At 45.6% G+C, this 24779-nt stretch overlaps 4 protein-coding genes across 4 annotated transcripts; all 4 read left to right on the top strand.

Moving 5' to 3' along the window:
* Positions 1-596: 596 nt before the first annotated feature.
* zw10 (zw10 kinetochore protein) lies at positions 597-6820 on the top strand. Its single transcript, XM_037467669.2, has 16 exons — positions 597-826; positions 1649-1783; positions 1908-2009; positions 2211-2288; positions 2491-2650; positions 2780-2932; positions 3269-3466; positions 3546-3682; positions 3779-3961; positions 4223-4440; positions 4525-4596; positions 4705-4874; positions 5064-5194; positions 5366-5497; positions 5686-5888; positions 6171-6820. The coding sequence occupies exons 1-16, from the start codon at positions 722-724 to the stop codon at positions 6289-6291; spliced, it is 2298 nt and encodes a 765-aa protein (XP_037323566.2). The 5' UTR covers positions 597-721; the 3' UTR covers positions 6292-6820.
* A 1979-nt stretch (positions 6821-8799) lies between these two features.
* On the top strand, positions 8800-10963 carry LOC119215479 (G protein-activated inward rectifier potassium channel 3-like). Its single transcript, XM_037467687.2, has 3 exons — positions 8800-8907; positions 9093-10292; positions 10680-10963. The coding sequence occupies exons 2-3, from the start codon at positions 9113-9115 to the stop codon at positions 10880-10882; spliced, it is 1383 nt and encodes a 460-aa protein (XP_037323584.2). The 5' UTR covers positions 8800-8907; positions 9093-9112; the 3' UTR covers positions 10883-10963.
* A 625-nt stretch (positions 10964-11588) lies between these two features.
* Positions 11589-20347, top strand: pom121 (POM121 transmembrane nucleoporin). Its single transcript, XM_037467660.2, has 13 exons — positions 11589-12186; positions 12421-12630; positions 12906-13055; positions 13661-13741; positions 13835-14006; positions 14096-14184; positions 14265-14344; positions 15069-15190; positions 15271-15370; positions 15562-15834; positions 15944-17797; positions 18140-18244; positions 18875-20347. The coding sequence occupies exons 1-13, from the start codon at positions 11609-11611 to the stop codon at positions 18973-18975; spliced, it is 3915 nt and encodes a 1304-aa protein (XP_037323557.2). The 5' UTR covers positions 11589-11608; the 3' UTR covers positions 18976-20347.
* A 739-nt stretch (positions 20348-21086) lies between these two features.
* tbl2 (transducin beta like 2) lies at positions 21087-24600 on the top strand. The gene is made up of 7 exons (XM_037467689.2): positions 21087-21297; positions 21927-22048; positions 22254-22438; positions 22794-22945; positions 23346-23472; positions 23585-23737; positions 23997-24600. The coding sequence occupies exons 1-7, from the start codon at positions 21171-21173 to the stop codon at positions 24454-24456; spliced, it is 1326 nt and encodes a 441-aa protein (XP_037323586.2). The 5' UTR covers positions 21087-21170; the 3' UTR covers positions 24457-24600.
* Positions 24601-24779: the final 179 nt, after the last annotated feature.

Genomic DNA, 24779 nt, shown 5'->3' with positions numbered 1-24779 from the left:
GACGTATGCTTAAATTTAAGCAACCTCCACCGTTCATTTAACGAAAATAAAATACAAAGTACTGGTGTCGGAAAATGTATTTAAAATATAGGGAATACGTTTCTGGATTTTCCATTTTCACACAATTTTGTCCTACGTTCAAATTTGAGTATTGCCATCAAAATATACCAAAAAGTACTCATCATACATAATGGATAATTATATTTATTATACGATCTTATTATTGATGAAATCTTTGGTTCACCCTTCTGATGCTCCAGATTTAAATAAGGAAAGTCGTTGTGATGAATTATTATCATTTTGTCTTTTGACATTGTCATGGTGATGTGACATGTTGCAGCAAAGTGCTGTCCCATTTATTTTTATACTACTCAAGGCCCTCAGACACAAACAACCAGGTGACGTCAGGGTTCGGGTTTTTAGGGTGTTAGGGGACAACGGTGGCCCTGAAGTGCAAATCACAACGGCAAATAGGAAAACACTTGCATGTGTTTTCCCATTTGTCATAGTGTTTTCCTATTTGCTGTCGTGCTTTCCTATTTGCCGTTGTGTTCTATGATTTGTGTTTCCCTATTTGACGGTGTGATTGGCCCTTGAGGGCCACCGTAGAAGATTTTGAACTTCCGCTGACGCGCCTCCTCCTGGCGGTTACTGAATTGTTGTTGTGGCGACCTGTCACACACTTTAGTATAACATTATAACGTTACTGTGTGCGTGCAGCATGGCTTCGTTTGTGACCGAAGTGCTCGCCAGCTCTGGCAAACTGGAGAAAGAGGACCTGTCCGGTAAAATTAGCAAAATGTCTCGCAAAGTGGAAGATACCAAGGTAATCTACTAGCTAGCGTAGCATTAGCTACGTTAGGCTAAGTAAAGTTTGAACCAACGTTAGCAGTTAGCGCTAAAAAAATGAACGGCGTGAAATTCCACGAATTGCTAGATTTTGACGGTGCTCCTTGAAATAACATGCTGCCGAAATTAGACCTTTACATTAGCAACTAACGTTAAGTTACTATCCAGCTATGTTTATTCAGTCCATTTCCACCAGCAAGTCTGCATCTACGTGGCTCTGCGTTAGTCTTTGCATATTATTTTTGCGTGACTGCTCCCTCCACCGTATTGTGAACAAGTTTTATATGTGAGCGTTGTCATGGTGACTTTTATAAACCGTAACGTACCCCTTTTGAGGATCTTTATGGATTTGATGATAGTTATGTAAGTTATGGACAGGAGTTGTGCTTAAAAAACTGGTTAATAGAGCCACCAATCTGTGCTTTCAAATTTACTATTCTTTATTACAGTGTCAACTAAATGCGCTAGATTTATCAAATTTATTGTTAAAGTTATATCGTGGCTCGAGGTTCTGTTGTTGACACGTAACTGAATTGGTCATTATTTGTCACGTAATTCATAATGATGACTAAAACGTTTGTATCTTCCATAAATTAATATTCAGGACTTTTTAAAGCAATCGTGTGTACAGACCCGAATTTTATTTACAGTATTATAGTAATAGTCCTGATATACTTAGAGCCATTCCCCAATGTTTGTTAAAAAAAAATACTGCATACACACAAATTCCCTCCGCCTGAAGCAAAAGGTCTATCTTGCTCCAATTGATCTCATAACTCTCTTTATGTTTTTTAAATAGGAAGAAGTATGTGACATGATGAACAAGCGGTACAGTGACTTCCTCCCAAGTCTTCAAGGATCTGAGGAGCTAATGGTACAGGTTGATGAAGTTTCCAAAGAAATGGATGCCCTTAAAAACTGCATTGAGTCTGAGGTCAGTCTGAAACCGTCAATAAGTCATAGCCAAATTTTCGCGGAGCGGAACAAACTCAAGTTGTAGTTGAGGTGGATTTACAGCAGCCATAGCTTTTAACCGGATTTTGTGTGCATTGACCCAGGTGCAGCAGAACATCCATGTGGCTGTAGCTGAATATGCAAAGCTGAAGCAGCAGCTGGAGAAAAATACTGTCATCATAACCATGCTTGGGCATTTAAAGGAGGTACAAACGTGACAATTTGTCCCCTGAAATGAAACTTAACACTTTTTTAATGTAAACAAATTAATAGAATCATTTGTTATACATACATTATGTACAAGTCTAGCTCTCAGAATTACATGAGGAGAGTATTGTATTGTAATTGTATTGAGCCTCCATATGTTGGAATGTTTCTGTGGCTGTAATATCTTCTGTGTGATTCAGTTTCACAGTGCAATGGAGGAGTTCAGCAAATCTTTGCTGGAAAAGAAGTATGTTGATGCAGCCAACCAGTTGGAAAGAGTAAGAGTTCTCCATTACGTTTACACAACCGTACCTCAATCTCTGTACTAGGGCTGATTTATATGCTTCTTTATGTACAGGACATACAACAAAAGTACAACAACATCAATTAAAACACTTATATAGATATGTTTTGATAAATATATAATTATTGCGTCATTATCCTGATTGATACTGATTTGACAGATTTTAATTTTTCTAGGCAAGAGCCGGTGTGGATTCACTGAAGGGCTGGAAGAGCTCCCAGTTGCCGCTGCTCAGTGCTCTCAGCTCAGAGTTGACAGTGCAGAGAGAAAACTTAATTTACCACCTGGGAGATGAATGGAAACGCCTCGTCATCTGGAAAATACCGTCCTCGAAGGGTAAACATTTCGATATATGGGACCAATGCAATACTACCACTATTTGTGGTGTTGTGTTAAAGTTACTTACCTGGAAAAGGCTTTTTTGAGGGCAATACTTTAGTAGTGACTGGCACATGTGTCCACCAGAGCCTGCAGGTCTGAAGTCCTTCCTGAAGGTGGAGCTGAACCTGAGACATGCCTCCAGTAAAGACAGTGAAGCGAAGCCACCTGCTCTGCTGTGCAGCGTCCTGCAAGCTCTGGCCATCCAGGGAGACCTTCAGCACAAGATCAAACTCTTCAGTAAGAGCGTTGTTAAACGTGCAGTACAGTCATAGTCTGTTTATATTGCATATTTCATATTGTGCAGACACTTTGGTCTGGTTTAAGTTGTTGTTGTTTTTTGCAAGTTGGGACATCAACATATATACTGAGCAGGGTATTTTAAGTAGAAAACTAACTGATCAGTGCTCTGTGGTGGATGTATGAACGCATATCTTTTCCATATCCACACTGTGTATGTTTTGTGTAACTTAACAACTGACGTGGGCATTTGTCAGTTTAATCCGTCTGTCTCTGAAGCCCAGTGAATCCAGGGTGAGAACTGGCTCAGTGCTGATTACTGCTGTTACTGATCAGGTCAGGTGCTGCTGAAGACCATGTTGAAGCCTTTGGTGATGTACCCGTCGCTGTCGGTGAGGGTAGCAGAACAGCCCGGCGAGGGAACCATCATGGCCTTGCAATATTTGGAGGAGAGCCACAATGAGAAATCCACTCCATCGCAAGTCTACAGCAAAGTGCTCCTGGTGCTCAGGACGCTGCACTCACACCTGCTAGGTACACTACGGCCGGGTCCATAAAGAAGTGATATACGTTGCTTAATGTCACTGTGTGGTAACTTATTGTTTTTCTCCAGATGTGTCCATTGGCGATAGAAAGCTCTCTGCAATCTTGGGGGAGCTGATTTGGGAAGAAATTTCCCAGTGCATCATCCACGAGTGTCTGATATACTCCATCCCCACCAACAGCAACCAGCTGGAGAAGTACAACACTGTATGGACCTAACAGCAGTTTGGTTTAGTGTAATGATGTTGTCACCTACATTAATTACATTTCTATTGAATATATTCTTTGCTGCATGCATTCAAGGTGATCAAGGAAACAGAGGAGTTTGAGAAGTCCCTGAAGGAGATGGAGTATCTGCAGGGAGACTCCACAGAGCTGCTCAAATATGCCAGGGACGTCAACTGCCACTTTGCCACCAAGAAGTGCAAAGATGTCATCGTGGCGGCACGCAAACTCATGACCTCCAAGATGCACAACACTATCAAAGTATGCATGAGAAAGGGCTCAGTCTAGATACTGGATATTATGATGCTATGGTCTGAAATGGAAAACCAGAACCATGAACCTTTCATTCAAGTTTTAGTAACAGGCAGATAATCCCCAACCTTCAAAGTAACAAAGGCGCTTTTCACTGCACTATTCCTTTACTCCCGTTGTCTACAAACTAAAAGGCTCTTTCCCTAGATTCTTTTTGTTGGTTTGCCTATAATCAGCACCATCCTTTCCCTCCCATTCGTCCTCCGTCAGATCACATCGGACTACAAGCTGCGTCTGCCCAAGCTGCCTGCTCCGGCGCTGAAGGTGAAGCAAGAGTCCAAAAAGGACGAGATAACGATGGAGAACACAAAGCAGCTGTCTGCGTGGAGTCTGTGTCTGCCGGCCTGCCGCATCAGTGAGTCAGTGCAGCAGCTGATGGAGCTGGCGCTCGGCACCCTGTGTGAAGCCGTTGGAAGCTCCACACAATGGTACGCTTCGGTACCCGGGGACTCGACTGTCTTCTGCGAGAGTCCAATGTTCCTAAATAAATGAATTAAATGTTTTCTTTTCAGCGCATTACAACTCTTCTTTACCGTGAGAAACATCTTCCAGCTGTTCTACGATGTCGTCCCGACGTACCACAAGTAAGGGTCTTTCCATCTGATGGCATAGATTATTACATCCAACACATCTCTACTGAAGATGTAAAAAGTGACCTTCTTTTTTTTTTCCTTCTCTACCTCTCCACCCAGGGAGAACCTGCTGAAGTTCCCTCACCTGGCGGCCATCCAGCACAACAACTGCATGTACTTGGCCCACCACCTGCTCACCCTGGGCCACCATTTCAGAGGTCACCTGCCACAGCCCCTCAGCGAGGGCGTCGCAACATTTGTTGACATGGTTCCCGGATTCAGGAAGCTTGGTGAATAAACAGTTCTACTATACAATTTAATGCAGAAATTAATCTGCAAAACAATCGTTCTCGGGTCACTTTTTTTTTGTGGGCCACCAGCAGGCTAAAATGTTGTAATCTTTCCGTATTAGAGGTAAACGGCTAATCTGCAGTGTGCTTTGAGATGTGCTCAGCTCCCTTTTGTTATTTTTGCTCCAGGCGCCCAGTGCTTTTTGGCCCAGATGAACGTCCAGAGAGCTGAGCTGCTGGAGAGACTTTCCACCGCTCACAATTTCTGCAACCTGGATGATGAAGACAACTACATAGCAGCCAGCAAAGCAGTAAGACAGGTGAGAGAAAAGGTCGTGAAAATAAAATGTGGTTTTGTTGTTAAAACTGAGAGGGTATTGTTAGAAAGAGGCTGCATTGTGTTTCAATGTTGAAGCTATCATGGCTCTCAATTCATATTCTCATGCAAGCACTACTTCTCACTCAGTGATCATCCGCCCGTGTGATTGCAGGTCATTCATCAGTTGAAGCAGTTGGGAACAGTGTGGCAGGATGTCCTTCCAGTCAGCATCTATTGTAAAGCCATGGGCAACCTCCTCAACACAGCCATCGTGGAAGTCCTCGCCAAGATCATGATGCTGGAGGTTTGTCCTTTTATAAACTAAAAAAGAATAGTCCCTCTTCAGAAAGACGGAAATAATTGGGTGAATGTTGGCTGTGAGATTAACACATTTTATTTTAAGTTGTTCCACTATACCAAAAATATTAAACGCATAGTATTGCCCAAATGATGATCAGTAAGGATTTCATTTCTCATTCCCACCGTCTACAGGATATTTCCTCTGAGGACGGGGAGCACCTGCACACTCTGTGCCAGACCATCATCGAGGAAGGTCCGCTGGTCTTCATCCCTCTGGCCGAGGAAAACAAGAACAAGAAGTATCAGGAGGAAGTGCCTCTGCATGTAAGGAAGTGGACTACCTTCAAGGAGCTGGTCATTGTGCTGCGGGCCAACCTGCAGGAGATCGTCGACAGGTCAGAACGCTGCTTGACAACTACTAACTTTTTACTAAAGTAAATAAAACCACCGTCAGGGATTCTTTGATTATTTTTTTTCAAATCAATGATTATATTCAGGCCTTTTCTGCTCAACTGCTTTCCATATTCCAGATGTTAGTTAACTGAGGTCAATAAGTTATCTCCTGTTATGCCAGCTTTTCTGTTACAAAGTTACATCTGCTCGCCTCAGTCCTTAAAGTAATGCTGTGCAACTAACTTTGCCTTTTATAATGTGTCCTCTGTGATCCCTCTCCACAGGTGGGCTGACGGCAAAGGTCCGCTGGCATCTGAGTTTTCCAGTTCGGAGTTGAAGAATCTGATCCGTGCCTTGTTTCAGAATACAGAGAGGAGAGCCGTGGCTTTGACCAAAATCAAATAGACACTTGGCGCGAAAGAAGAAACTGCAGGACTTTTTCCTCCGAGGAAAATAAGATTCATGCCTTTGTTCACTTCCGTTATCCCTCGCATTAACCTATGCTTTTTTACATGTGTGGTCGAACAGATTTTCCCAGAGAGCATGGTCGCTCGGCCTGATTGAGGTATAAGCTGGTTGCAATCAATCTGCTGTATACGTTGCTTCTCGGCGTTCAGACTGCAATTAGTCCCGCACAGATTACACAAAGGCTTCTTTACACCAGCAGCCTCGGCCCTGTAGCTTGAGAACACTGAGGTTATGTAACCGGCGACCTGCCGTCTGTTGACATTGTTTTCTAAAGTTAACTTTGTTAATATTTTTCATCAAACGCATCTGTAGCTCATCTCGGTTTTGAATTACTGACGTCATTTCAGAAGAGTTTTTTTTAATTCTGATATAAATATATATATACCTTCAACCTTACACAGCTTCCAAATAAACTGAACTCATCTGTTATGTATTTATTACCAAATAAACCCAAAGACACACCTGATTCAGACCTTTTATTCTAAACTGAGTTTAGCAGACAGCCATTTACATGGAGTTAGTTTAGACTTTTATTGTTTTGTGCATGTTAGAAAAATGTGTCCATCACCATGTGTGAAAAAAAATACTAACATAGTAACATTATTTTATTTTTACACAAAAAAAACAAATGGAACTAAATGTTTAAGTAATCTTAAATATTTAATGCATTCACCATTCTGAATGCATAAAACCAGTTAGCTGGGCTTCTGTGGAATGCTCTGAACATTCAGTCCACCAAATAATTTAACTTTGAAGCACCACCTTTGAACTCATCTTTGCAACACTTGCACACCAAAGTGTACACTTGCACCAAATAGACATGCAAGTTACTGCTTTGAAACTTAAGGAAAACCGCTATTTTTGTAAAGTTGACTTAATTTACGTGCTTTGGAGCTGCAGCCGCTGCAACGTGCCTTGTTTTGGTGTGATCTCTGTTAGTGTTTGCTCTGTGGATGTGGCCGGGGGGGAGGAGACTGACTCCAGAGCTTCTTCATCGGCTCCAAGCTGATGACAGATGTCTCTGGAGTGCTGGCAGCAGATTTCTTCATCTTAAAGCGTGCTCTAAAGGTATGCTATGTTTTTCTATTTTTCACCCCTACAGAGGATGCATAGGTGGTAGAAACCTGGAAAACACATGTATATTAATATTGTGATAACAATGCTTTCATTTCATGTGTACATATAGGAGTTAACAGTAATCAACACAGTATTTTGATGTAAAAATAATATATATTTTCAGCAACTCCAATTGCTGTGTAGTTCTGATCTATTAACATTTAAATTATTAAGATGTGTTGTAAACAAGCTGACAATGCATTATATTATATCATGTATTGCTTTATTTTACTGGTTTATAATTTTACAATTCTATTTTTAAGACCGTGACTCTCTTATTTTGTCATTGAATTTTTTGATTATTCTCTCCATTAACTGATTTGAGTTTACATCAGAAAATGACGATGCTTGAATTGTACCGCTGTGAGTGCAAAAAGCACGAGAAGTAGAAGCACCTATCTACCTATTACCGCCATAGAAGTAAACTCTTTTTTTTAATCTTATCATTCTATGAATATGATTGCAGATATATAAGGAGTTGGATATAATAATACCTTTTATTTATAATGCACTCTTCATTAACGTATTGCGAGATGCTAACCCTCTTTTGTAAAGTTCATGGATTTAACAATTTCCCACGTCCATTCGTCTGTGGATACAAAACCAAAACAAATCGCAGCACTTGGACATAAATCCTGGAAATTGTAGTAAAAAGGAGTCCGAAAACAATGAACGTGGAACAATGAACCAGAAATGGTCTTTATCTTCCTGAGGAGAAATTCCCTCGCAGTAAATCCTGTCATTCTGATTGGTTGCCGCCACCTGTGTGGTTTAGACTCTGAAACATTCCTTTTTTTGTATGTTATTGTTGTGATACAATATTTACTGCACTGTTTAAACAGAGACATGTGAATTCACCCGGTTTATTTGGACACATCTGAATAATACTCTAAGCCTTCTGGCAAATTCTTCTAATCTTTTCAAATCCATGGTGTTTCTCCGATTAATTTTGAAGATTAGTGGTAATCCCTTTGTGTGTAATACATTGTCGCAGCGACCTTGGACACTGGTCAGTCCACTTTAGGCGAAGGAGACGAGGGAGTAAAGCGCGATTTGCTTTTTGGCACATCGCCGTACACAGCACCGGATCATCTACAAGTGTGTCGAGGGTTTTCTTGGGGATTTGTTAGTGAAACTGACAGCAGGTTGAGGATTGAGTAAGATACCAAAGCCTTTTGAACACGACCGTGACCATTACTGCGTTCTTGTCAATTTACACAAAACCTTGCATAGAAGTTTTGGGACAGCGCTAACATGAGAGCTTTAGTTCCCTGCTAAAGGCCGACATATTTGACGTCATTCTGTTTATTTCAATGCTCAAACAGGTGAGAAACCTAAAGAGTAATCCACATCTTGAGGATCTTCAGTGAGGATCTCCTCTGTGATGAGCAGGAGAGAGGTCTCGCCAGGAAGGAGCCCCGCAGACTTCAGTTTGCAGTAAGTTGATGTTTCTGATTTCACATTTTTTTTGCTGGAGAGGAAACATTGATTTGTCCTCACCTCAAACTTGTTGAGTGTACATGGGGGTTTTGAAGTAGTTTGCAAAGCACATACTGTGGTTCAGTACGCAGCTTAAGAAAAGAAGAGAAGCTGCCATTTTTATTATTTTGTTAAATCTTCAGCTAAATCAACTGTTGCCGCCATGATGACCTCCAAAAGAAACTCTCTCATCCACAACTTGAACTCCGCTAAGTGCTCGTCACTCCCACCGTCCCAGGAGGCCTCCCCCTCCCCGTGTTCCTGCGACCATTCGTCTCGCGCACTGACTTCAACTGGGCGAGAGACCCGACCGCACGCTGCCCGAGCAGCTCCTCTGGAGCCGGCAGAAGAGACGCCAAGGCCTCAGCGGTTGCATCACAGCAAAGGCCTCAAGCGCTTCAGCTCCAGGTGGCCATCGAGAGGCTCCACTGGCAGCGGCAACATTCCTGCGTCCGCCGCCGCCGCCGAGCAGCTGCACGGCGCCAAGAGCCACAAGAAGCGCTGCAAGCTCCTGGGCGACGAGCCCTCGCTGCACGTCACCGCCGGCAACATGCGCCAACGCTACGTCACCAAGGATGGCAAGTGCAGGGTCAACCTGGGGCCCATCGCGGACAAGAGCCGCTTCATCTCAGACATTTTCACCACCGTAGTGGACCTCAAGTTTAGCTGGTTCCTTCTCGTCTTCACTATGTGCTACATTCTCACGTGGGTGGCCTTTGGCGGAATCTACTTCTTCGGTGCGTGGTTGCGGGACGACATTGCGCATGTTCACGACCCCGAGTGGAAGGCGTGCTTCCAAAATGTTGACACTTTCCTGTCTGCCCTGCTGCTTTCGTTGGAGAGCCAGAGGACTATTGGGTACGGCTTGAGGATGGTGACAGCCAACTGCCCCGAGGGTACGATGCTCCTGATGGCCCAGTCCATCCTGGGTTCCATCATCGATGCTCTGATGGTGGGCTGCATGTTTGTTAAGATCTCCCGCCCGCAGCAGAGAGCCCAGACGCTGATCTTCAGCAAGCACTGCGTCATATGTGAGCGTGACGAGAAGCTGTGCATGCTCTTCCGCATCGGAGACTTGAGAGTGAGCCACATGGTGGACGCCAAAATCCGAGCCAAGCTGATCAAATCCAGGCAGACCAAGGAGGGCGAGTTCATCCCACTGGAGCAGTCGGAAATCAACCTGGGCTACGACACCGGGGGGGACAGATTGCTTCTGGTTGAACCCCAGACCATCACGCACGTCATCAACGAAAGCAGCCCCTTCTGGGAGTTGGGGTCCGAGCGTTTGAAGAGGGAGACCTTTGAGATCATTGTCATCCTGGAGGGCATCGTGGAAACATCAGGTGTGTAGAGGTTATTGAAGTCTCGTGCGGTCATCTTCTCCATCATAAGGCAAGGCACAAGACTCATGACCGATCATAACATTTTATAATCCTTTCCTGCCCCAAAGGAAGAGTCGGCTAAGGGTTTAATAGCACAGCTCCTAAAAATACCGTAATCTTAAACTTAATCCTTCGGACACGGATAAGTTCCATCTATTGTGACCCTTGCCAAATGTGCATGGAATGCCATAACGGGATGAAAAAAGTCGCATGCACAGTAATGGCCATAGGCAACGTGAAGGGCTACATTACATACGCCCTGATGCTAACGCTGTTCCTAATTTTAGTCCGGTCTCATTCCAATAAAGTGACCATTGGCTGACCTGCTGATGCTTTGTTGTGATGCAGGTATGACATGCCAGGCGAGGACATCCTACACGGAGGACGAGGTCCTCTGGGGTCACCGCTTTGAGTCGTGCATTTCCTTGGAGAAAGGGGCTTTTCGCGTGGACTATGGTGCATTTGACAAAACCTTTGAAGTCCAAATGTTGCCACTCAGCGCAAGAGACAGCAAAGAAACGAGAGGTTGCGTTTTAGAAAATGTGGGCTAAAATAACAGTTGTGGCAATCTCTTTTTAGGTCGGGGGATGTCTGTTCATTCAATAAAGTGTTTGTGACTTGTGCGATTGCCCAGGGAAAAAAAGTTGTAATTGCATTTTTTCATGTATCTATGCAAACATTTATGACAACTTTAAGCTTATGTATCAACAAAAGACTCAAGACTGTGCACAATTCTATTGGTTTATGGAGAAAAAAATATATATATATATCAAGAAAGACTGAAATAGTTAGCATTAACCATGTAAATTATTACAATCAAACTTCATGAGTATGAATCTCAGGGCAGTCAAAACTCATGTTGTTCTACCGTATGTATGAGGTTTGCCATGTGTATTTATTGTGACATTATTAAATACTTTATTTTGCGGTTAATCAAAATAAACCTCTTGTTGAACACAGTTGTCTGTGATAAGTAAAAAGCAAATTAAAAAGTAGTGTGGGGAAAAAAGGGTCTTAACTCAAAGGTATTCTTTTCTGGACTTTGTCCATTTCTCTTCTCATCTCCAAAGTTTATCCAAACAGTATCAGTCTGACCACCCAACAAAGTTTGGTCTATATTGCTTTGTACTTATTGTATGATTCCTTCACGTTTTTTATTTCTATTTTTTTTAACTCCAGCTCGGTATGTGGCGCCACATCGCCTAAGCTACGACCCCACGCCCCGCTCCTAAAACAAAAGAAGAAGAAGTAGCGTCAGAAGAGCAGCATGATGGGATATGAGAGTCCTCCGGCGGCGCGCTGCCGCCATGTCACCTAGAGAGAAACGTTTAACGTTAGCGATTATCCTAGCTCTAGGCGCGGTTAGTCTCGCGCTTTGTTTTATTCCTACATTTCTTTTTGTGTGTTTTCTTCTTGCATTGTGTTGCATTGTGTGTTGCTATCTCAGCGGACAACTACTTCCCGCCAGGCTAGGCCTCGATCCCCGAGCTGGGGTTAACCTACCATCCGGGCTCCGGCGGTGGATGTGGGGTTGGTGGGGGACCGGCGTGTCGGTCGCCTCGCGGGGGAGAACCAAGAGCGGCAGAAACAAAACCGAGCTCCGGGACGCGGAGGGAAACTTTAGAGAACGGCTCGTTGAAACTGGGATTTATCGGAGGGAATCCTTGGCAAGTGACTCTTTTCTTTTCAGCCCTCGGGATTTCCTCATGGGGAGTTACATCGGAAAACCCGAAGGTCCACCCGCCGACTCAGTGAGGCCGAGAGCGGGTAGAAACCCCCGAGAGCAGCTGCGGGAAAAACTGTCCCGACCCAACCATGCTGTGTACACCCCGAACAGGAGGCTTTCATTTGCAGGGTAAGCCAAGTTAATAACCGAACTACGTTACCGGTGCGTCCAGAAGTTAACGTTAAATGTTCACAATGTTTTACATTAACAATTAACTTAAAGTCGTTATGAAGTATCCGTTTCAACTCAACCGTTCAGTCAAGGAAGACCCTATAAAGGGTATTGGGCAGATACGGACAATTATAGATGCATTCTGGTCAATATGCATCTTCTCTTGCATTATATAATTTCTATCTTTTGCAGGGAGCCGCTGGGCACACCGGGCAGATTCACCATCACCCCCCAGCGCCACTATCCCCTGCAGCAGCCAGGTGTCTCCTCAGTGGGAGTCCTGCCTCCCGTCAAGTGGGATGGCTTCAGGAAGAAGAACATCCTCAGCCCCCGTAACTCGCCGGCCGCCCTCAGCCCCGTTACGGTGAAGATCGCCCGGCCGGACCACCACAGCTCCCCCAGGTCTCTACATCCATGCCAAGAGTTGTTATGATTTTGTCCTTATTTTACCATTTCCAACGTGTGCTTTCAGAACTTGTGATTAGTTTTCGTGTTCAGCCTTTAAGTTCTTTGTGCTAAGTATCTCTGACACGGTGTCCGCTAAGGTTTGATACATTGCTAGCTATTGATGTCCAGTGCTTAAGAAAAGCCTATTTTGTTAATTGTGCTGCTGTGGCTTTGCTGTTTGAATGAACAAACTTTGACCAGAGGCCCCCCCTCTACTTTCTTGTTTTTAGTTTAAACCATCTGAGTTGTGCAGGGCTCCCCAGGGCCCCAGTGGACCCCTGCTCCAGAGAAAGCGTGCTCAAGGTGCTGAAGGAAAGCCGCAAGAGAGAAGTGGAAGATGAGGACAAAAGCTTCACAACTGAGCAGAAAAGCAAAAGAAGGTAAAAAGCTAAAAACAGACTCTGTTATCAAACTTTGTTTTACAGTATAAATGGTGTAAGTTTTGTTAGCAAGTTGACAGGAGAGTAGCCCACAGAGGGCTTGTAAAACCTTCATACATCTTGCTTGATATCCTATTATCTGTTATGCACAAAAATCTCATCTGTGGCATAAACTATGACACACTGTAAAAGAGCTAACTTACAGTTGTGCAGGACATTCTTATTTAAATTACTGTTAAATAAGAGGTTCAATAAAAATGAACTTGATGTATCAAGCACGCTTTCCTTATGTCACTTTTCAATTGTACCGTATGCAAAAGGTGATGAATGGATTTCCAGTTAAATGGTTTCCACATAGTGTGGTGGCTCTTTAAGCCTTACTGTTGTGTCCGCATAAAGCCGTAGTCTACATTATTGATTGAGGAACATGTCTGAATGACCATCAATATAACCGGTACATGAAGACCGCAACCTCACATGTCTAAAAAAAAAGAATCTTTTAAGCTTTACTTTTTATAACGTACCTCTGTATATTCTAACTCAGTGGTATTCTGCACCTTGTTCATGCATGCGGCCTATTTTAAGTTTCATTCTCCTTTCCCAAGGCGTAATGACAGCGGTGGAAGTACACATTCTGCTTTTGAGACGCTTCTGCCCAACGGGGCACCGTCACAGCTGGTCCCTAAGTGAGTTTAACTTTCCTGATGCCGCAGCACTTTTACTGACTGTATTTGGGGCAGTCTAAATGTAGGTGGAAATTGTCCTCCCCCCCCCGGCAGGCCAGGTAACCTGAAAAGAGGGGTACCCTCCCTTGCGGAAGACTCCATCATGAAGAGGTCTCGCACGTCCTCCATCAGCTCTGGCAGTGGGGTGCACGCCCCAAGAGGAACCCCCGGCACAAGGAGGAACCCTATCCAGAGCTCCTACAGTTCTTCCCTAGGCCTCAGCCAGGTAACTACTATATGCAGCCGTGCAGTGCACATGGGCTCGCACAAGCAGAGGGGACGTGTTAAGCTTAACCTCCTCGTTTACAATCGCAGCGGAAGAAGCGGTCGGCACCCAGCTCCCCGCTGTCCAGCCCGGGATCGTCCCGCCCGCAGACTCCAGAGGGAGTTTCAAAGAGACCCAGGTAAGTCTCTGCCCGGACCCCCGCTAGTCATCCACACATTGAAACAAGTTGCAGTTTGTAACTTGTGGTTTCGTTGCCAGAGAGGACAGCGGGCCGTCTCCGGGTGCAGCGTCCTCGGTGAGGTCAGACCAGACGGCCTCAAACAAGGCACCTGTGACTTGTAAGTCCTGTTAGTAGTATAGCTCTGCTGAAGATTAGCAGGACTGTTAATATTACTGAGCATTTTAATCAATAGTTAAAGCTGCATGATGTTACTTAATTACGTAATTTTTTATATCCCTTCAAACCAAATAGATAAATAGATCTGCCCCCCCCCCCCCCCCCTCTTCTAGACTCAGTTCTGCATCACATTTTCCAGCCTGGAGCTAACCTGTGTGAAACTCTTAACCTGATTAACAGCAGTATCCCTGTGTTAAGCTGTTGACGCAAGCTTCTTATATTAACAATCCCCTGCGAGTTCAACATGGTGCAGTGATCCGACTAAACAATAATTCAGATTCCCAATTGTGGTGGTTACAGGGGGGGGGGGGGGGGGCTTTTTACATCTGGGCGGTGTATTCTTTTTCTTCTTGAAAGAAACCTTGCCAGAAGTTTTTCCTCAATTGAATACATTGAGGAACTTTGCACTAGAAAACATAGTTGTAGGCTCTGCTCTCAACGGGCACCGGATTTAATTCAAATTTTAACATTTTCTTCGGGGGAGGTAACTATCTCAAAAATCCTGTGGGAAGGACATCCTAGTTATATTTATCTTCAACTTTCATCCGTGGTATTGTATGAAATTCCCCCATCATGACACCACTGGAGCTGGTTGCATAGTAGTAGTGTTACTCCTTTTTTAAGTCAAATTTCACTTTATTGTCCTCTATACCACAATGTTGCAGCCAAACTGACTCCGGTACCCAAGGTCCCATTCACTACCTCAGCTGACTCTACTGGGAGCGGTGGAAAGAGGAAACGGAAGATCCAGCTGGTGTCCAGCAACCGGGATGACCATATATCTCTGGTAAGGAGTGGGACATACAGTCCTGTGTCAGCGTGACCTGGAGTTCTCTTCTCAACTCTCTTGTGTTCGCTGATTTGCAGCCCCCGCCTCCGGAGCTGGGCTACACCATCACTGTGAAAGACCTGGATGAAGAGAAGAAAGCTGCCCTCAGCAAGATCCAGAAGGTCCTGGAGACACCCGGTGAGTGGGAGGGCCCACAGGAATGCACCAGTTAACTCTTTTGCACTTTTTGAGACATGCTGCACGGTTATCCTGCATTCACACACAGAGACTCATTGTTAATGTAGCATTGAGATAATTCTGCTTCCAGCGGAAACTCAAAAGTTTTATGTATTTGACCTGACCTTCCTTTTAATTTTGTCCTCGGTCAGCTTCTGAGCCAGAGAAGTCTGCCTCCCCACCGGCAGCCACCCTTACCTCCCAGCTGGGGACCTCATACAACACCACCACCACCACCCTTAGCAGCCTGCTGGCAGCTCCGCTGCCCACAGCCTCCAGCTCTGCCATCCCAGTCATCAACCTGGACCCCAGCCCGATCAGCAGCGCCAGCACGACCACCGCGGCCTCCAACCCGCTGCTGGAGGCCCTGAAGATGAAGATCAGTATTCCGTCTAGCTCTACGTCTGCTGCCAACACTGCTACAGGTACAGCCACTGAACTGAAGTTCTGACGGCATCTGTGGAATATTAGCCTCAAAAAGGCCAACCTTTTTACGTGGAATGCACTGATTGTACATTTGTTTTGTGTCTGTAGTGTCTGCAACAACCACTCCGGTGCTTTCCGGGGGCTTAACCCTGAAGGTTTCTACGCCGTCAGCGACCCCGCAGCGCCCTGCGGCCTCCCAGTCCTCTTCTGCCTTCGCTCTCGTGCTGGGTCAGGTCTCCAAGGCTTCGGGCGGCGCGCTGCCTGTGACCGGATCAAACCTATTTGGATTAGCCAGTCCGATCAGCACCCCTGCTGGGTCTTCACCTTCCTACCCGCCCAGCGCTGCTGTGGCCGCTCCAGCCGGTAGCTTGGCGTCCGTCAGCAGTGCCAACCCTCTGCTGGCTTCAGGGTTCAAGCCAATTTTTTCTGTCACCGCCGCAAATGCCACCACCACCTCGGCAGCTACGTCAGCCACTGAGAGCAAACCTCCCGCCGGTAATTTTACGCCCATCTTTGGCGCTGCCACTGCGGGCGCCGGCTTTGGACAGCCTCCCCCCTACAGCACCACGAACCCGGCTTCTACGGTGTCTTTGAGTAGTGTGTCCTCGATGTTTGGCTCAACAAGCAGCACCGTCGTTACATCATCTGGTTTCCCCGGCATGACCAGTCTCCCCACTTCCGCAGCCACCACTGGCTCCATCACCGCCACACAGCCCACAGCCCAGCCAGCCGTGAAATCCCTCTTCGGCAACTGGTCAGCACCATCCACGACGAGCACCAGCTCAGCCTCGGCGCAGTCCTCCAATACTGGGAGCCCGTTCCAGTTTGGAGCCGCTACCACAACGGCTGCGGCCGCCCCCGCTGCTGCCGCTACCACGACCTCCAGCAATAGCGGCTTCTCTTTCGGTGCCGCACAGCAAGACCCACAAGCAGCCAACCAGAAGGTGTTTCCCTTTGCCCATTCAGCGCCCGGCCAGAACACCACCACTGCTTCATTTGGAGGTTTCGCCATGGCCAGCGCGGCCTCCACCACCACCGCCGCCGCCAGCCAGTCCAACTTCACCTTTGGAAAGCCGTCGCTTCAAGCACCTCAGGCTACACCGGCATCCTTCGGCTCCTCAGCGGCTCCGGCCACGCAGGCGACCTTCGGCTCCTCAGCGGCTCCCGCCACGCAGGCGACCTTCGGCTCCTCAGCGGCTCCGGCCACGCAGGCGACCTTCGGCTCCTCAGCGGCTCCGGCCACGCAGGCGACCTTCGGCTCCTCAGCGGCTCCCGCCACGCAGGCGACCTTCGGCTCCTCAGCGGCTCCCGCCACGCAGGTGACCTTCGGCTCCTCAGCGGCTCCGGCCACGCAGGCGACCTTCGGCTCCTCAGCGGCTCCGGCCACGCAGGTGACCTTCGGCTCCTCAGCGGCTCCGGCCACGCAGGCGACCTTCGGCTCCTCAGCGGCTCCGGCCACGCAGGTGACCTTCGGCTCCACGGCTCCGGCCACGCAGGTGACCTTCGGCTCCACAGCGCCGTCCACCTTCGGCTCTGTGACGGCAGCACCAAAACAGTTCTCCTTCGGAGGCAGCGGGCCAGCCTCATCCACACCCGCTCCCAACACCGCCCCGCCTCCTTTCCCTTTCGGGTCTGCCGCTGTCCCCACAACTAAACCGGCGTTTGGAGCCAGCTCCGCTGGTTTCGCTTTTGGTGTCACCACGGCTCCCTCGGCCGCAGCTTCTGCTCCGCCGAGTTTCGGTGCAACAAGCCAGACTCAGAGCGCCCCCTCGGCCACCTTCGCATTCGGCCGTGCTGCTCCTCAGCAGGCACCCGCCGGCGCCGCCCAGCCAGCTCCCGGCGGGTTTAACTTTGGTGCTGCTATGCCGTGCCCCCAGTTTGGAACCCCGGTCTCCAATAATCCTGCACCACAGATGGGAAGCTTCAACTTTGGGGCTGCTGCTACAGACAAACCAGCTTTTGGTAAGTATTTACACTACAGGGGGATTTGGGATTTCACAACTGGTAAAACCTACCCTCTGATTTTTGTGTCTAAAAATCAGAGGGTATTTAAAAATCTAGATTTTTGTTCTTGGTTTCCCAATTGTCGTTGGTCTAAGGACTCTGCTACGCTGTGTGTGTAAAACATTTCTCACACGTTTTTAGTATATTTTCAATGAGAAACATTCTTGATGAGGGTCGCCGTGAAAGAAGAAAGGCCTGTGAGGGTGCACAGCTTTCGTTTTATTGAAAAATATTGAATGAATTACATTATTGGAATTATTATTTTGTTTTTTTTCAAGTTGTGCACTGCTTTCTTTGCAGGGACGTCTACCCCATCCTTCGGCCAGAGTGCTGTTTCTGCTGCAGGTCCAATTCCCTTTGGCAGCCCTGCAACTCCAGTCCAAAACTTCAACGCTGGTCCTTTTGGTAAGTAGTCCATGCGTACACTTAAAAAAAAAAAATGTAATAGAACTTGTAGTTTGTGAGCGGAGCCATGATCAAACAGCCAAGTAACACAACAATGTGTTTTTCTACTGCGGGCTAAAGGCCGTTGGGGATTTAGCTGGCTCCGGGACCCACCATCACCCCTTAATGACAAATCGAGGAACATTCTCAACGTCTCAAATTTATTCAAAATCAAGTTCATAAGCTGAATTTCATATTCGGGATGTTTAATTATCCTAAAAACCCAATGTCTCCCCCATATCAGAATGGTTTGACCCAACCTGGCACACGCTGCTGAAAACATGGACGGACAGACACTCCGCTGCATTAAAAAAAGTCTCTTCAAAATAAAATCACAGGATGAATTTTTTGGGCATTTTTATTTATTTATTCACATTTTTATTTTCCCATGCAAAGGCCCGCGTATCATTAAAAACGGGTCCAACGGAATCACTGTGTTAGATGTCTTGTACGGTTTTCACTACACCTTTCTGCAATAATGACGAGTGATACACGGACCAAACATTAAAAACATAGCTTAGTTAAATCCCCTTTGGTCATAAACTCGTAACCGAGAAATGACGTGCACGTGTATGTCTTTTCTATCCCAAGGTTCCCCGGCGGCTCCCTCCTTCTCTATTGGAGCGGGATCGAAGCCATCCGGAGCTCGCCAGAGGCTGCAGGCGCGGAGGCAACACAACAGGAAGAAGTAGCCCGCTCGCTGCATGCGGCTTTCAGAGGACTTCAGCCGCCGCGGTTAATCTGGCTCGCATTGCTCTGTTCTTAAGGCCCAACTTCCCCCGGGCTACCAGGCCGACACCGTGCCCTCTGCTTCCTTCCCCCTCCCTCCCGGTCGGGTGTGCTGGCCTAAAAGGTTGGCTGAGGAGTTAGGATGAGCACACGCGGGGGGGGTTGAATTGATGCTGCCTGGGTGACCTCGTGACCCAGAGAGGGAACGTAGCCGTGAGGAGACCGGATCCATGACGATGTACTATACTTGAAGGGGAGAAAAGACAACTCAATAGTTTAATTTTGAACAAAAGCATATCCAAAGTTCTTTTTTTCTTTGTAGTTTGTTTGTCTTAAGGAGAATGTATAGACATGGAAATTGTGGCTGACATTTATTTTTTTACGTGAAACACTCACTGGTTTGTATATTACAGAATATTTTGAGTGCATTATCTGAACGAGTCTGAATGGTGTGACATGGACAGTTGGTTCAGATAAGGTACAGAACACTGCAGTGTGAAGTTGAGAAATTTGCATTTTAAATTATTTTTTTAATTGGCTCTCTGACCCTGTAAGTGAATGATGTTCCTGCACTTAAAGGGCGACTTTGTTAATGTCTTAATAGTTAGCGCAGACTTGTGTGTTTTTTTTCTTCTTCTCTGTACTCATTACAAGCATTCCCAGAGTCCTCACAGATGGCCTTGTGTGTTTTTTCTTTTTTTTTTAATATATATATTAGTGGTTGCCAACACTGATTTAATTAGCAGGTCAGTATGTGATAAGGATCACTACTCTTAACTTGTGCTGACTAAACCAAAGCCAATAGTTCCACTTCACGTTTGTGAAAAGAATCTGTGATCTTTATCTCCCCTTTTAATCCTTGAGATGTTTGTTTGTGCCAGACTACCTCTCTTTACTCCAGGCGCTGAATCTGAGTTACTTCACTGAAAAATAAGTCTGACATGATCAGCTTAATCCAATTAGATTTTAACTCAACTGCTGTTAATACAGATGTACCTTTAATAAATATACTGAGTTTTTTTTTTTTTTTTTTTAAACGGCCGTCACACACATTAGCCTCACTCCTGGAATATTTAAAGAATAAAGTTATTACTAAATCTAGCAAAAAAATAGTCTGTTCATGGTGGAAATTCTTACTAAGATAGATTTTTCAGTTTTGTAGTCATGTCTTTCATTTGCACCATGAGTTAAAGGATGTTGTCGGCAGTCAGTTATTTTATCAAAATGATTTGTTCTTAATCACCTTGTAGAAAGTGAGCAGTATCTGATGCAGTTTTTTGATGGTGAATTTTGAATTAATAAACATTTGGACATGAATGTTCCAACTACAAAACACTAACTCTAAGATCCCATTTTTATCCTTTGCTCAAATGATATTCAGAGTTTACGCTTTAGTTCTATTAAACGGTTAAACGTGCATGTCTTACGACAAAGGCAAATGTTTTTCTGGGATTTCAACAAATTTTAGATTCCTAGAGATTCTTAATTCACTGTCAAGTGTTGTGAGCAGCTTTTTCCATTGAGTGAGAAACTTAACTGTACACTGAAAAATCGGTTTATTTTAGTAACACTCTTAGTGAATATAATTAAATTTAACAATTTTCCCTCAATCCATCACATGCTCAAACTGCTTAGTCACAATACATTTACTAGAATATAGGATATTGTAAGATGGTAATAAAAATTATAGGCACTATAACCATCTAAAAGCTGTACAGGTTTGTACTTAAGGTCATGAAAATGTAAATGTAAACAAAGTAAAGTGCAAAAATGTTTACTGCGTGAAATTATATAAATTTGAATAAAATTAAAACTGCTCAAGGCGAACAAAAATTACTGCCTGACAGCAGTCTAATTTCAGCATATACCCTGAGATTCAATTAATCAGGTACTGCCGCATCCCGATCATTAAATATTTACTACTTCTTGCACCCTCCATTGTTGAAGACAGGATTAGCAAAGACACCTTTGTCCTCTGCGCGAGCAGGGCTCCAACCCTCCAGTCCGCCAAGTTGCGCTGAAGGCGGCGATCTCGGCCGAATAAAACCAACAAAGAAGAGTCCACGTAGGTATTGGCGCATGCGCAGTTCCCTCAGATGCGCATTGTAGCCAAGCGAGACGTTAGCAGTTTACAAATACGTGGCATAAAACTTCAGACATGGAATTTGCCGCACTGTTCGCCGTAACTCTGTTACTGGGTGCACTGGTTATTCTGGTTGCATTGGCGCTGGGCAAACGGAAAGAAGAAATAAGAGAAGAAATAGAGCAGGCGTCGGAATCTGCCGGTAAGAGACATTGTTACGTTAGCTAACGTAACTCTAGCCGGAGCGGTGAGTCACCGTCTCCCGAGTCTCACCGTTCCTGCGGTTCTTTTCGACACCTTGACGAACGCACACGCAGGTGCATTTGCTCACAACGAGTGCGAGCACCAGCTGGCGTGGCGTCACCTGCACCTTCACGTCAACTTACGAAGCGACAAACTAAAGCAACTTTAAAGCGGCTGTCACCCGTCGTTGGCCAATCAGCGAAGGCCACACTGACGGACCAATGGGACGGCTGCTCTCTGTCAAGTCGTTCACCATTAATTACGTTTAGCGCAGAAGAAAAGTGAATAATCGCCACTGTGTTTCACCACTGGCACTTTTAGTCCCCCTTGAAAATCTATGTTGTTTTCCTTGAAGCGTTTGTTTAACAAACGGTAAACAAAACCACACAATGGTTCCACACGAATGAATGAAAGTGCATAAAGAGACACGCAGTGTGAGTCTAGTAACTAACTAACTAATGTAATTAGGAAATATAAAACCAAAGATTATTAAACAAAGTAAAAAAAGTGTGTGAGATCTACCCCAACAGTGACGAGACTTTTGTGCAGTTCAGTTGTCTTGTTGGTTCATATTTCTTTGTCTTTCAGCTGTGGGCAGCGTTGCGAAGGGCCCTGCATCCAAGAAACCAAAGCAGGACAAACAGCGAGCCCGCAAAGAGAAAGCTACACAGCACACCTTTAGTCATCCGCTGTTGGCAGCCTCACTGAAGGTAAAGTTGAGCACCCCGATGCCGGTGTAAAAAACGCATTCCCTCGCAGCAAGAGCCTCAGAGCACGGCGAGGATTGTTGGTTATGTAAATGTTTAGTGTTAAAAAGAGAAATCAGCAGTAACAAACACTGTCTCTCTTCAGGCTCCTCCTTCAAAGTCAATCTTTTTAAAACATGAGTCGGTTTGTGCTCCTGATGCTTTCCAGAGCCACAGCGCGAACGTGACGTGCCTGGATTTCAGCAGTAACGGGAAGTACCTGGCGTCGTGCGCGGAAGACCGCACCGTCCGCATCTGGAGCACCAAAGACTTCCTCGATCGTGAACACAAGTGCCTGAGGGCCAACGTGGAGCTGGATTCCGCCACACTGGTCCGCTTCAGCCCGGACTCCAGGTCTCTCTCTCTCTCTCTCTCTCTCTTACTCGTACTGTACTTTGGCTGTGCCTCCTTGACATGAAGCATTATCTATCTAACTTCAAACTAACCATCATCATCGGAGCCACAATCCGAAGCTCAAACAACTTCAGCTTCTTTGATTTTATCGTGTTGTTCCTCTTGTCCTCTTTGAAAGGGAGTATTTATGAAAAACTCAAGACAACTACGGGATCAGAATATATATATATATATATATATATACAGATCAGAATCCTGCATTTATCAAACAGAAATTACACTGGTTTCACCTTGAGGTATATTTTGTATATAGAAGCATGATAATCCCAACTCTTTTTTTTTTTTTTCTCTGCAGGGCGTTTATCACTTGGTTGGCCAATGGAGATACCATCCGAATCTTCAAAATGATCAAAAAGGAGGACGGCACATTATCCTTCAAAGCGTCTTCTGAGGACTTCCCACAGAAACACAGAGCCCCCATCCTCAACATAGGCATTGCAGAGACGGGTACAAACCAAATGTATTTTAAAGGGATGAGTCCTTTCCAAAGGAAATCCAAAGCTTTTCTATCAGCTATGCTCTTGAAGGCAATTTTACCTCGCAGAACATGAGAATTCTGCATCATTCGGATGCTTTTGCTCTGTAATTGTGTGACTTTGCTTAGTTTAGATTCACCAATTGCCTGTTGAAAATGAATGTTTGCCAGCAAGGTGGTAAAGCAATGAAAATATTGTAAATATAGCGATGGCTTAAAGTGCTGTCATTCATTCCATAGCTCTCAGTTCACGTCCACATGTGACTGAGCCCGCCAGCAGACGACACGGTTTCTTTTTAACATCAATACAATGTTTCATGTCCTTTGTAATCATTTTAAAACATGACTCGATTCTGTGTTACCTCTCCGCAGGCAAGTTCATAATGAGCGCCTCCACCGACACCAGCATCCACATCTGGGACCTGAAAGGAGACGTGCTGGCCTCGATCAACACCAACCAGATTACCAACTCTTACGCATGCGTCTCCCCGTGTGGCAGGTCAGTCTTTGTCATCTCAACAAAGTAATGCTTTTTAGTTCAAAAAGCCCTTGTGTTCTTGTGGGGTTTCTCCCGCTGACCTCTGTGTGGCGATGTAACTTTGTGCTCTCAGGTTCGTAGCGTCCTGTGGATTCACTCCCGACGTGAAGGTGTGGGAGGTTTGCTTCGGGAAGGGAGGAGAATTCAAAGAGGTGGCGCGAGCGTTCGACCTGAAGGGGCACTCCGCGGGAGTTCACGCATTTGCCTTCTCCAATGACTCGAGCAGGTAAAGCAAACAAGAATAAAAAGTAGTTTCTTGTATTCACTCACGTGTGTACATTAAATATGACATTAGATACACCTGACAAATATCTTAAATTACCATTGATTAGTCTGGTAACTGGGAAACAAGTAGCTTTTCTTCCGAATTGTAAAACAATTTTTTTTATGGATTTAAAGAACCAACCAGTTGACCGGCTGCAAATAAATCAAAGAATCTCTATCCTTAGCATTTGTTAGTGTATTCTTTCCTTTTCATCCCTCAGAATGGTCACCGTCTCCAAAGACGGTACGTGGAAGCTGTGGGACACGGATGTGGAGTACAAAAAGCAGCAGGACCCGTACCTCTTGAAGACCGTGCCCTGCACGTCGTCCGAGGGCAGCCGGGTGGCCCTGTCCCCCGACGGCCGGGTGGTGGCCATCAGTGACGGCTGTAACGTGGCCATGTACGGCGCCGGCAGCGGCCAGCTGGAGGAGGAGATGCACGGCGTCCACAGCGAGAACATCAACGACCTCCGATTTGACATTACCGGGCGCTTGTTAGCGTGCAGCGGCGACAAGGCCATCCGAGTGTTTCACAACGCCCCGGGCTACCGGGCGGCCATCAGAGACATGAAGGACATGCTGAAGAAGGCCCAGAACGAGGCCATGAAGCAGAGGCTGCAGCAGCAGATAAGTGAGGCTCAGAGATCCCTGGACAATGTGCAGGCTGCTCAGGTCGAATAGAAGAGACCCAACTAAGGACTCTGATGGTGTCTGACTGACTGCTGATCCATTTTGCAGACTCAACTCTGCTGCTCAATGATCTGTTCCGGGAATAATGAAATTTTGCATGCTATTTTAATAAAGAAGATCTTTTTATGAAGAAATTAGTGTTCAGGTCTTTTTGTCCTGTCCTGCATTTCCAATAAGGGTTTTGTCTGTTTTTTAGATTCTCCAACTTTAAAGTCTGACTCTAATCACAAATGATGTGGCAATTTTTAACCTTTTTCCCCCCCAAATATCCTCCTTGAGGATTAAAACTAGGGGTGTCAAATGATTAAAAATTT

Source organism: Pungitius pungitius, chromosome 16 (genome assembly GCF_949316345.1).
Source record: "Pungitius pungitius chromosome 16, fPunPun2.1, whole genome shotgun sequence".
Lineage (NCBI taxonomy): Eukaryota > Metazoa > Chordata > Actinopteri > Perciformes > Gasterosteidae > Pungitius > Pungitius pungitius.
The sequence above is the reverse complement of the archived record's forward strand: the minus strand, read 5'-3'. Positions and strand labels throughout refer to the sequence as shown.

What these genes read in the sequence shown, in the direction of transcription:
- zw10 (XM_037467669.2), top strand. Translation starts at nt 722, where the DNA reads ATGGCTTCGTTTGTGACCGAAGTGCTCGCCAGCTCTGGCAAACTGGAG. An exon ending in GAAAATACCGTCCTCGAAGG is followed by an intron (nt 2,651 to 2,779) that starts GTAAACATTTCG and finishes TGTGTCCACCAG; the next exon opens with AGCCTGCAGGTCTGAAGTCC. An exon ending in CCAGCAAAGCAGTAAGACAG is followed by an intron (nt 5,195 to 5,365) that starts GTGAGAGAAAAG and finishes GTGTGATTGCAG; the next exon opens with GTCATTCATCAGTTGAAGCA.
- LOC119215479 (XM_037467687.2), top strand. Translation starts at nt 9,113, where the DNA reads ATGATGACCTCCAAAAGAAACTCTCTCATCCACAACTTGAACTCCGCT. An exon ending in GGGCATCGTGGAAACATCAG is followed by an intron (nt 10,293 to 10,679) that starts GTGTGTAGAGGT and finishes GTTGTGATGCAG; the next exon opens with GTATGACATGCCAGGCGAGG.
- pom121 (XM_037467660.2), top strand. Translation starts at nt 11,609, where the DNA reads ATGAGAGTCCTCCGGCGGCGCGCTGCCGCCATGTCACCTAGAGAGAAA. An exon ending in GACCACCACAGCTCCCCCAG is followed by an intron (nt 12,631 to 12,905) that starts GTCTCTACATCC and finishes TCTTGTTTTTAG; the next exon opens with TTTAAACCATCTGAGTTGTG. An exon ending in AAACAAGGCACCTGTGACTT is followed by an intron (nt 14,345 to 15,068) that starts GTAAGTCCTGTT and finishes ACAATGTTGCAG; the next exon opens with CCAAACTGACTCCGGTACCC.
- tbl2 (XM_037467689.2), top strand. Translation starts at nt 21,171, where the DNA reads ATGGAATTTGCCGCACTGTTCGCCGTAACTCTGTTACTGGGTGCACTG. An exon ending in GCAGGCGTCGGAATCTGCCG is followed by an intron (nt 21,298 to 21,926) that starts GTAAGAGACATT and finishes TTTGTCTTTCAG; the next exon opens with CTGTGGGCAGCGTTGCGAAG. An exon ending in TTCTCCAATGACTCGAGCAG is followed by an intron (nt 23,738 to 23,996) that starts GTAAAGCAAACA and finishes TTCATCCCTCAG; the next exon opens with AATGGTCACCGTCTCCAAAG.